General features: G+C 64.8%; 5 protein-coding genes across 5 annotated transcripts in view; 3 read left to right on the top strand and 2 right to left on the bottom strand.

Moving 5' to 3' along the window:
- Positions 1-344, top strand: part of EMIHUDRAFT_458515 (hypothetical protein) — a gene marked incomplete at its 3' end in the record, with an annotated part of 8,077 nt that extends 7,733 nt beyond the window's left edge. The window contains exon 21 of the mRNA XM_005773144.1: positions 179-344. Within this exon, the coding sequence (XP_005773201.1) occupies positions 179-343 (165 nt within the window). The remainder of the gene's footprint in view (positions 1-178) is intronic.
- Positions 345-936: 592 nt separating this feature from the next.
- Positions 937-1,892, top strand: EMIHUDRAFT_424729 (hypothetical protein). The gene is made up of 2 exons (XM_005773143.1): positions 937-1,082; positions 1,179-1,892. The coding sequence occupies exons 1-2, from the start codon at positions 976-978 to the stop codon at positions 1,438-1,440; spliced, it is 369 nt and encodes a 122-aa protein (XP_005773200.1). The 5' UTR covers positions 937-975; the 3' UTR covers positions 1,441-1,892.
- Positions 1,893-2,422: 530 nt separating this feature from the next.
- EMIHUDRAFT_444630 (hypothetical protein) lies at positions 2,423-3,400 on the bottom strand. The gene is made up of 3 exons (XM_005773142.1): positions 3,272-3,400; positions 2,805-3,204; positions 2,423-2,720 (listed from the first exon to the last, which is right to left on the bottom strand). Exons 1-3 carry the CDS (start codon positions 3,353-3,355, stop codon positions 2,605-2,607), a joined length of 600 nt encoding a protein of 199 aa, XP_005773199.1. The 5' UTR covers positions 3,356-3,400; the 3' UTR covers positions 2,423-2,604.
- Positions 3,401-4,398: 998 nt separating this feature from the next.
- On the bottom strand, positions 4,399-5,364 carry EMIHUDRAFT_241841 (hypothetical protein; the record flags this gene model as incomplete). The annotated part of the gene is made up of 4 exons (XM_005773141.1): positions 4,399-4,486; positions 4,549-4,697; positions 4,828-5,232; positions 5,302-5,364. 4 exons carry the CDS (start codon positions 5,362-5,364, stop codon positions 4,399-4,401), a joined length of 705 nt encoding a protein of 234 aa, XP_005773198.1.
- Positions 5,365-8,102: 2,738 nt separating this feature from the next.
- Positions 8,103-10,146, top strand: part of EMIHUDRAFT_469914 (hypothetical protein) — a gene marked incomplete at both ends in the record, with an annotated part of 6,926 nt that continues 4,882 nt past the window's right edge. Inside the window, 4 exons of the mRNA XM_005773140.1 lie at positions 8,103-8,438; positions 8,560-8,894; positions 9,042-9,103; positions 9,255-9,567. Of these exons, the coding sequence (XP_005773197.1) occupies positions 8,103-8,438; positions 8,560-8,894; positions 9,042-9,103; positions 9,255-9,567 (1,046 nt within the window). The remainder of the gene's footprint in view (positions 8,439-8,559; positions 8,895-9,041; positions 9,104-9,254; positions 9,568-10,146) is intronic.

The raw sequence follows: 10,146 nt of genomic DNA, 5'->3' as shown, positions 1-10,146 counted from the left end.
CAGCCCGAGAGGAACCGGCAGCTCAACGCGGCGATGTTGTGCCAGCTGCACGGCCTGCGTTGCAGGCCGCCCGTGCCCCTCCCCCCTCCCTTTAAAGCCTACCCCCCCCCCCCCCCCCCCGGCCCGCGCGCCTCCGGGCCGGATCCAAACCCGCTCTGTCTCTCTCGGCGCCGAGCAGGCACCCGTCGCTCCACGTGGACTTGCAGGGCGCCGCCGCCGCCAGCTGGTTCCGCGTGGCCGGCGCCTCCGTCATCGCGCTGCTCGCGTGCACTGTCGGCGCCCTCGCGGCGACCGTGGTCCTGTCCCGCGGGTCGGGGCCTGCGGCGCGGCCCCTGCTGGCCTAGACAAACATTATGTGTGAAGAGTACTCACCTACCCTGTGGGGACACCGCGTGGGCACTGAAGGAGTGAGTGGGCGGCGCTCCTCTGCATGTCTGAGTTGAGGTGCATGTGCGCACTGCAGTGTGCGGCGGTCGGGGTGACACCCCGCTTGGTTGTTGCGGCGCGGGTCCGAGCTCGCCGACGCCTGTCTCCAAGAAACCGAGGACGAATAAACAAATCTGCACTTGGAGCAGTGCGGCAGTGCGGTCGCAGGACCTCACGCCCACAGGACCGGGGAGCTAAAAGAAGCACACACGACATGTATGTAGTAAGGTGAAGAACAGCCAGGCTCGGACTGGACACCAGCGCGGTATGGGTGGACGCTGGACAGATGATGACGACACGCACGAGCGACACACAGACACAAACAGGCTCACAAGAGACCGCAGAGAGACGCTTTTGTCTTTTATTTACGAGGCGCTGAACCCCGGCCGCCCCGCCGTTCCCAAAATGTCGCTGCAAAGAGGCCAACGGAGCACTTGGAGCACTTGGAGTACGGCCCCGATGTTTATTTTTTGAACGAGACGCGGAAATCCAGTCAGCGCTCGCTTATGTCCAGTTTTTGGGTGGACTCAAGCCGCTGAGTTCCCAGAGATGTCGCTGCGTCGCCTTGAACGGCGAGGCCTCGAGTACGACGACGACGACGACTACAGCGATGAATTCCCGTTCTTTTGGATGTTCTTTGGTTGCCTCTCCCTCTGGTGCGCGCCGCCTCCCCTCCGCCGCCGCGGCTGACGCTGCCGCCTCAATTCACTTCGTCTCACGACTCACGCGACATCTCTCCTGCCCCTGCGCAGCATCTGGTGTGCGCTGATCAGACGACGGCGGGAGTTGAACGCGCGGCGCGCCGCGTTTCAGACCTCCGTCATCACGATGTTCAGCGTGAGGGAGGGGCAGAGCGGCGACGGCGGCGGCGGCGGTGGCGGTGCTCCCGTGGCGAGGGCCTCGACAGTGGTGACCGCCGTCGCGGTCGAGGCCGTACCCACCGCCACCGTCATCGGGACGCCGGTCCCTCCCGGAGGCGCGGCGGTGCAAGCCGTGACGGTGCACCCGGTTTGAAGCGGGCGGGCGGTCGGCGGGGGGGGGAGCTGAGGGAGGGGGGGGGGGGGGGGGGCGTTTGCCTCTCCAGTCGGCGCGTCTGTCTCTGGAAAGAGAGAGAGAAGGGCCGGCGAGCGTCCTAGCACACGCGTTCGCGCAGCGCGTGCGTACATGCAGTGTTTTGTGTCGACAATGTGTCCGGCGCTGACCGGCTCTCGTGGTGTGCGGGACGGAGTTCGTGTTGGCGGGAGGCAGAGGCGCATCACGGGGGTCGGGGCGTGTAGCGGGGCGTGTTGACACCGGCCTCCTCTTCGCTCGCCGAGAAGGCCAAGGGGGTGCGGTGCGCTTGCTCTTGCACAGTGTCCACACCACTCACCAGTTGAGCGTTTCTTTGACTTTGTGGAACTTTGTCTTTGAGCTGCACAGACCACAGTTCTGTTGAGTGCTTTGTTTCTTAAACCGTTGACACGACACACGTGGAACAGCGCTCAGCGGTCAGAGCGCACTATGAGTAACCAGCCTCCGGCGGGCCCCCCCGCTCTAGCACCCAAAACCTCGGAGTACAAAGCGCCTCTCCGAGAGGCGAGAGCGCGCTTGCAGACGCGGTCTAGACCTGCTTTTGTTTGTTGGGGAGGCCCAGCGGGCAGAGATCGAGGGCGTGACCCGACCAACTAGCGTTGTCCCACCTAATCGTAGAGCTCAAAAGTGACAACAGTTCAACTGACAAGTCCACACAAAGGTATAGGGACGAGCAAGGTGCACACGCGTGCAGAGCTCTGTCTGAGCTGCTGCAGCTCCAACCCGCCCCATGCTCCACTCGCCGAGAGCCTTCTGGTTGCGAAGCGCCTCGCAATGTCGGTTTTCGCGCGAATCAATGTAGCCGTCGCTCAGAGCATTGCGGCCATGCCCCCCCGTTTGCCGCCGCACTGGCCGCAAGGCTGGCATCTCGGGTGGGGTACGCTCTGCCGCTGCCGCAGGTGCATGCACCCACTCGACCGGCGCCGATGGCAACGCACAATGTAACCAAAAAACGGTTAAACGCAGTCTGGGTGACACGCGGGCATGCACGCGGGATTCGGATTGCGACACGTTTTACAGCCTCCCAGCTTCACTTCCGCCGCCAGCCGCCGCCGCCGCCCACCCGCCACGCCGAGACCTGTCCGTGCGCCGCCTCCCCCCCGCTCCTCATAGCTCCGTCTTTTGATCCTCGCACTCGTGCAGCTCCAGCCCGCCTCCGTCGCTCGCGTGCATGAGGACGGCCGAGACCACCTCGACCCGCTCCTTCGGCTTGACGAAGATGCCTGCGGCGGCGCGGCGCGTCAGGGAGAGGGTTTCAGCGCAGAGCTCTGGGGCATCCCGCGCGGGGCATCCTCGTCTCGCGGCGCCTTCCCGACGCGTCTCGAGCTGCTCGAGCTGCGACAAGACGTGGTCGCCCGCCACGACGCGCCCAAAGATGGTGTACTTGCCGTCCAGGGAGGGCGCGTCGCCGAGCAGCATCGAGAAGGACGACGTGCCCGTGTGCGGCTCCTCAAACTTGCCCATGCTGAGCACCCCGCGCTTGTGCTGCAGGGTCGAGGAGAACTCGTCTCGCACCGTCTGCTTGGCCACAGCTCTCAGGCCCTTGGACATGGGCGCTCGCCTGCCGCCGTCGACGCCCTGGACCTGCGCCACGAACCCCTTGTCGACCCGAAAGATCTCGTTGGTGTTGTAGCCGCCAAGCCGCACGAGCTGGAGGATGTGCGCCACGGTGACAGGCGCCACGCTCGGATAAAAGCCGAGTACCACCTGTGGGCACCCAGCCAGCACCGGATTATAGCCGCTACTAGTGATTAAGCCGCGCGTGCTGCTGCACCTCTCCGTACTTGTTTTCGCCATAGTGAATGCTCAGGACCACGCGCTCGGGCCCGAGGAGCGGATCGTCAGCGGCCGTCAGCATAGGAGGCGGCGTGCAGAAGCCACACGACTCAGCGCACTCGGCCTTAGTAGAGGTGTCGGTTTTTATTTATTTATTTATTTACCATGCACCAACTGCAACTCCGCTCTCTCGCGAACCAGAAAGAAACTCCCTTTTTCGCTGGGACGCACAGTGATTTACCCGTTATCGCGATACTTTCTACGAACCGCCGAAGTGGCCCTTGCCTGCTCTATGGGTCTCTCCTGAGGCCGAGGACCACCCGTAGCTGTCCTCGACCTTGTCGCTATAGTACGACGAATCAGATCCGTCGCGGCTGCAGAGCAGACTACTCGATAGTGACAGCGGTGCCGTGTCGGCTATCTCCCGCCCATCTCCCGGCTGCACCTCGGCTATCTCCCGCCCATCTCCCGGCTGCACCTCGGCGACATCTCGGCGACATCTCGGCGACATCTCGGCGACATCTCGGCGACATCTCGGCGACATCTCGGCGACATCTCGGCTGCAAGCCGCGCAGTACCTCGGCAGCAGACTGCTCGTCGGCCAGCCAGCGGCCATCCTCGCGCAGCAGGAGGGCCTGCACCGTGGGGTAGGGAGGGGTGGGTTCGGGTACTATGGGGTAGGGGAGGGAGCGCCATGCTCGCGCAGCAGGAAGGCCTGCATCTAGGTAAGGGAAGGTACACTTCTCCACACACACGAGGTGGTGGGGCGAGGGCCAGGCTAGTGCGTGCGTGTGTGTGTGCGTGTGCGTGTGCGTGTGTGTGTGTGTGTGTGTGTGTGTGTGTGTGTGTGTGTGTGTGTGTGTGTGTGTGTGTGTGTGTGTGTGTGTATGTGTGTGTGCGTGCGTGCGTGTGTGTGTGCGTGCGTGTGTGTGTGTGTGTGTGTGTGTGTGTGTGTGTGTGTGTGTGTGTGTGTGTGTGTGTGTGCGTGTGCGTGGGTGAAGTGTGTGTGTGTGCGCGCGCGCGCGCGCGCGCGTGCGTGCGTGTGTGCGTGTGTGGGTGAGACGCGCCTGCATCTCCTCCTCGGCCTCGGTGAGTGGTTGCGCAGAGTGCACCTTCCAGCGCAGCCTACGCCGATGCCGGCTCTCTAGCGCCACGGTGCACGTGGCCGGTGTGGTTCTGGGGCTGGGCAGCCTTGGGGCCGGCGGAGACCGCCCTCTAGCGGTCGCACTAGTCGGAGATCGTTGTGACACGTCGTTAGCTTCTAGAGGGCCAAACCGACCGCGGATCGCCTGCAACCGCGCCCGAATCGCGTCGCCGCGCAAGCCCCAAGCAGTGAGCTCGCCGCCGCCGAAGCCGGCCGCCAGAGCGACCGCGCGGTAGAGCATGTGCCGGCAGAGATTCGGGCTTGGGCCGATGCGCGCCACCTATTGCGGAGCTCCGAGAGACGGTGCGCGGCGGAGGGCTCGCGCCCCTGGACCCCGCCAACGAGCGAGTTCGGGGGCGCGCCAGCACGGCGGTGTGGAGCGCGTGGAGGCAGAGCCAGGCGAGGGCGACCTTGCCCTTCCACCGCAGCGCGCGGGGCATCATCGAGTGCGCCGCCCCCAACAGGAAGGGCGTCGGCGCCACCCAGCCCGACAGCCGCTCGAAGCTAAGCGCCTCCGCGCTCTGCCCGCCGACCAGCGCGAAGATCTCGTCGTCCCGGAGCAGCAGGCCCGAGATCGGCAGCGCGACGAGCGGCACGCCCGGCAGCACCACGGACCACACCCTCGCCGCGCGTTCGGCGGTGATCACCCCGTCGGCGATGGCGGCAGCGATGCCGAGAAAGACGAGGAACAGGAGCAGTATGATTGCAGAGCCCCGGTGCAGCGCCGATGAGCCGCCACTGATGGCCGAGAAGGCCCTGCTGCACCCCTCGCTGGCCATGGCGGCGCTCACAGCGGCCACGGCCACGGCAACGGCCTGCCTGGTCGAGCGAGGGCGGCCGCAGCCGACGCCGGTCTCTCTCTCAAGCCCGGCCGCGGATGGCACCAGCAGGTAGCCGGCTCGACTCGAACGCGGCGACTCGAAGAGCGAGCGGAGCGCGGCGGCCATGGCTCGCAGGGAGGTCCCTATTACGCTGGACCGGCATGGACCTGCTGACCGAAAGGGTGTTGGACCTGCTGGGTGACCAGACGTCGTGGTCGGCGCGCGAATGGATGCCGTTTGCGCTGCAGCGACTGTCGGTGCAGCTCTGGACGGCGCTCACGGACGAGGCACAGCGCGCCATTGGTGCGGCGTCGCGCGCCCCCGAGGGACCCCGGGGGGGGGGGGCCCCCAGTAGGGCCCCGGCCCCCCAGCGTAAAGGGCCTCGGGTAGCCCCCCTTTTGGTATATATAAAAAGGGTGTTCAGTGTCGGGGCCAATAGGGGGGGACCGCTTTTGCCCCCCCCCCCCCCCCCCACAAAAACACAACTCCCACTCTTTTCAGAGAGAGAGATTTTTAGAAGCCAACAAGAAATGTTCTTCTCTTTTCAGTGTACGTACTTTTAGCTTACGAGAAAAGGGAGAGAGGGTTGTATTCTCTAGCTAGGCCCCTAAGGGCCCTACGCGCGGCGTGTAGCTCTTACGTACCTCTTACGTACATACATTCCCGGAGCCCGGCCTTCGCGCCCGCCCGCTCGATCGCCGCCCCCGCCGGCGTCTCGACGGCCGCCCCGCCCGCCCTCTGATCCTGTGGCCTCGCTGAAGAAATGTTGTTACAAATTGACGCAGCAACGACCGCGCCCAAGTCGTACTCGGGCGGCTGACCTTCGTTGGTGACGTAAAAGCGGACTCGTCCAGGACCAGCCAGAAGCCGGGCAGAGGCAGCCGCCCTCCACCTCTGCCGCAGCAGCCGCCCCGCCCGCTCCCCACACCTGTGGACCCTCGAAAAAGAAAGACGCGGCTGCCGCGCCCGAGACGAGCTCGAGCGTCCTATCGCTGGCGGTGACGTAGATGAGGCTTGAGGGCACCTCCGAACAGTAAGTATGGGAAGCAGGCGAGGGCAGCCGCCCTCCCCGCCCACCGCAGGCGGCAGACCGCCAGCGGGAACCTCCAGCAGGGCAGAGCCTCTGGCTCTGCCAACCTCTGCGGCCCGCGCCACGCGGGCGCCGCGTTCCATCTCTCGAGCGCGCGCCGCCGCGGCCCCCGCCGCCAGCCGCCGCCCGTCGCCGCCTCCCGCCGACCCGATTGTACCAGCCGGCCAGACGTAAGAGGCAGCAGCAGCAGCTCTTGCGCGCCTTGCGCGCGTGGGCAGCGCGGACTCGCAGAGCGCGAGCGCGCCGCCCGAGCGGCCGAGCGCCGAGGCGCCCGTGCCGCGCCGCGCAGCGGCGAGCGATCCTGCAGCGCCTCCTGCACCCTGCTGCAGGAAATGATCCTGCAGCAGAACGCAGAAGAGCGCAAGAAGCACGCGCGCGCGTGGAGGGCACTGGAGCCCATATCGAGGATGACGACCACGCACAGCGCGGCCACCAGGAGGCCTGCCCAGGCGTGACCTGGGCTCCGCATGACTGTCGCCGCCAAGAGCGCCGCTGAATGTGCCGCCACAGCTACTCTCCTAAGCTGTGAATCAGACGCACTTGCCTTCGGGGGCAAGTGCCCAATCCCGCTAGGGTGGGCGTGCTGCTTTCACAGCCTCACGAGAGTACGCCACAGCCAAAGTTTCATATGTAACGAGTTACAAACCATTGATCGTGGCAAAACTATCTTTACGTCTATTAGATAATGGTCAATTGGGTTATTTGTGTAACACATGATCAGTTCAATCATAGGACAATCGTCATGATCAAACCACATCTGAACCCCACACGATTCTGCATGCTTCGATTCCTTTCGAACCAGTACCTATTTGGAACCGTACGTGTATAGCGTTTTGTCTCATATCAGATCATTACCCACTCAAGGAGTTGTAGGCTCAGATCTCGACACATAAACTTCTGACTTTTTCTGCATGAGCCTCATCACGAGCAGCGCCTTCCGGTCACCTTGACCCGCCAGCAGCTTGTCGATACACGCAGCGGCTTGGGCCCTATACTCCTGGGCGCCCATTGTGTCGACAGCTGCATCCTGGGCAGCAAGGAAGCGACCAAGCTCTGACACTACAAGCGTCTGGAGCTCGTCATCAGGCAGACCAAAATATGAAGTAGCAAGCTTGGCTAGAGGAAGCAGGTGCATATCCATCATCGTGTGCCTCAGCACGTTGACACATTTATCCCACGGCTCAAGGATGTCATCACGGTCATACACACCGCTCCGGAAGTCTAACCGATGCGGAAAAAATGAAGGACTTTTTTCACAAGACTGGAACAAACAAAGGCTCCAGGCCCCAAATGACGTGTGAGTGTTAGAGTTGTTTGGTATTGCTAAAAATCTCTCTCTCAAGACTGGCACGGGGACTGGAGCGCACTGGCACTAAATCTAAATCTCTCTCTCTCTCTCAATCGCGCGTGCGAAGACCCCGCCGACCTCCTCTGGCAAGTAAATGCTCGAGGCGGGATCTCTTTTTTCTCTTTGGAAAAAGAAAAGAAAACGGTCAACACATTGTGTCGCGTCCCGTGCCCCCGAGAGCCGAGTTCATTTTAACAGGCATGGTTCACGTGAGAACGGCGGCTGCGAAGACCGCCGATGACGGCGGGCAAAGAAACTATATGATGTGAAGACGTGAGAGTGAGAACGGCGGCTGCGAAGTCCGCCGATGACGGCGGGCAAAGGAAAACTATATGATGTGAAGACGTGAGAACGGCGGCTGCGTCCGCTGACGACGGCGTTCTGTTCGAAGGAAAAATGGAGTTCGCCACGGTCAAAGGAAAAACGATGGAGTTCGCGGAGCGCGCCCACCTCTTCATGGGAGCGCTCTTCAGCCGCTGCGAGGTCGTCACCTACGCCATCACCGGCGTCATCGCCCTCTCCCTCACGCTGACTGCGGATCCCGACCGAGCCGCGTGGGCGTGGGCCGCGGCGGGCTGGGGCGCGCTCTCTGCCGCATCGTTCGTGATGGGCGCGCTTCTGGGCGTAAACGGGCTGGTCGGGACGGCCATCTTTCGCGCGGCGCTGATGGCGTTTGGAGGCGGCGCGTTGCTGGAGGCGGGCGCCGTCGAGATCTTTGCCCACCTGCTCCACGAGGACCACGACACGCCCGGTGTCGGCATCGTCGGAATCTTGGGCGGCTTCTTCGGCATCGCCTTTTACGCGCGCCTCGCGCTCCACGCCGCCCCTCGCCCCTCGCCCCTTCCCCCCCCTCCACCTCCTCTGCCCCTCGCCGCTTCTTCAGGTGTGCATGCACCGCATGCTCCGCATCCTCGGCGAGCGGAAGAAGCGGCAGCGAAAGGGCCTCATCTCCGCGGCCAACGGCGGCGCTCAGCCGGTCCCAGAGAAGCTGAAGGCCGTCGTGGAGGCGTTGGAGAGGCTGAAGGGCTTGGTCGTGGAGGCGGTGGAGAGGCTGAAGGGCTTGGTCGTGGAGGCGGTGGAGAGGCTGAAGGGCTTTGTCAGCAAGCACCGCACCCGCATCGTCGACGTCGAGCGCGCGCCCCTAGATGAGGGCCACCGACCCGTGGGGAGTAGCCGCTTCCTGGACGGACCAGGGCCGCACTCCGCTGCGTTGAGCTCGTGTGGCCCCCAGCTCCACCCGTCGCTCTGACAAGCCAATCGCGCGAAGAGCGCACGCCCTCGGTAGCGTTCATGGCGTTAGGCAGCCTCCTTGCCCCACCGCCTTGTGTGGGTGGAGACGTTCAGCTGTCCGTACCTGCACCTTAGGCACGCGCCGCCGCTGCCGTCCGCGCTCGCCTCTCCGGAGGAGGACGGCGCCGCGGGGGAAGGTGACTGCACCAAAACCCGCGAAGAATCGAGAAGGGAACTTGAGATTGGCGGCGGCCGGCCTCACCCTCACCCCGAGGCCGGCCCCCGCCGTGCGCCTTCCGCACCCCTCGGGCTTCAATGCCACCCATCCGGTACCCCGCCCCGCGACAGACGGCGCCGACCTCAAGATGCAGAAACTGGAGGACGGTGAGGCGGTGGCAGACGGGGCGGCAGGCGAAGGAGCGGAGGGAGGCGCCGAGGCCAGCGCCGAGGTGGCCGGGGGGGGGGCCGGGGAGCGGACCTTCTCGGAGCGTCTCTCCACCCGCGGGGAGGAGGCGACGCCGGCGACACCGGCACCGGCGCCAGCGGCGGAGGCGGCGGAGGCGGCGGCGGGCGGCGGCGGCGAGTGCCTCGACATTGTCGCGCCCGAAGGGGCGGCGCTGATGCCGGAGTCGCCGCCGTGGCAGGACATCTCTCTCCCCACGTCTCCCCATATCTCCCCATATCTCCCCATATCTCCCCATATCTCCCCATATCTCCGACGCCGGGGTCGCCGCCATGGCAGGACACGCCCACGCCCAAGAAGCTCGCGCCGCCGCGGCCGCTGCTGCGCCAGGCGACGAGCAAGGAGGGTGGGGAGCCCCGTCGACATGTCCACGACACGTCCACGACATGTCCGAGACACGTCCCGCAGGCGCGAGGCGACGCCTCCAAGCGCGCCGTGTCCGCGACACGTCCACGACATGTCCGAGACACGTCCCGCGCAGGCGACGAGCAAGGAGTCGGAGCGCGACGCGGCCATCATGATCTGGGCGCGGGAGAGATGGGGAGATGTGGGGAGAGGTGGGGAGAGGTGGGGAGAGATACACCTTGAGGATCTCGAGGCGGGAGATGGGGAGATGTGGGGAGATGTGGGGAGGATGATCTGTGGGCGCGGCCCCGCGTCGCCGACGGCATGCGCCCGGCCGTGCACATGAGCCTCCTCACATAAAAACACAACCCCCGACCCAAGACGCACAAGCACAGACAGTCGAGAAGGGAGACGCAGCAACCCGACCGTCCG

This window comes from Emiliania huxleyi (genome assembly GCF_000372725.1).
Source record: "Emiliania huxleyi CCMP1516 unplaced genomic scaffold EMIHUscaffold_344, whole genome shotgun sequence".
Lineage (NCBI taxonomy): Eukaryota > Haptophyta > Isochrysidales > Noelaerhabdaceae > Emiliania > Emiliania huxleyi.
The sequence above is the reverse complement of the archived record's forward strand: the minus strand, read 5'-3'. Positions and strand labels throughout refer to the sequence as shown.

Bases quoted from the DNA above. Each gene is read 5' to 3' on its own strand.
- EMIHUDRAFT_424729 (XM_005773143.1), top strand. From the start codon at position 976: ATGTCGCTGCGTCGCCTTGAACGGCGAGGCCTCGAGTACGACGACGAC. The intron at 1,083-1,178 runs GTGCGCGCCGCC...GCCCCTGCGCAG, and splicing joins TTTGGTTGCCTCTCCCTCTG to CATCTGGTGTGCGCTGATCA.
- EMIHUDRAFT_444630 (XM_005773142.1), bottom strand. From the start codon at position 3,355: ATGCTGACGGCCGCTGACGATCCGCTCCTCGGGCCCGAGCGCGTGGTC. The intron at 3,205-3,271 runs GTGCAGCAGCAC...GGGTGCCCACAG, and splicing joins GCGAAAACAAGTACGGAGAG to GTGGTACTCGGCTTTTATCC. The intron at 2,721-2,804 runs GCGCCGCGAGAC...GCGCCGCCGCAG, and splicing joins GCTCGAGACGCGTCGGGAAG to GCATCTTCGTCAAGCCGAAG.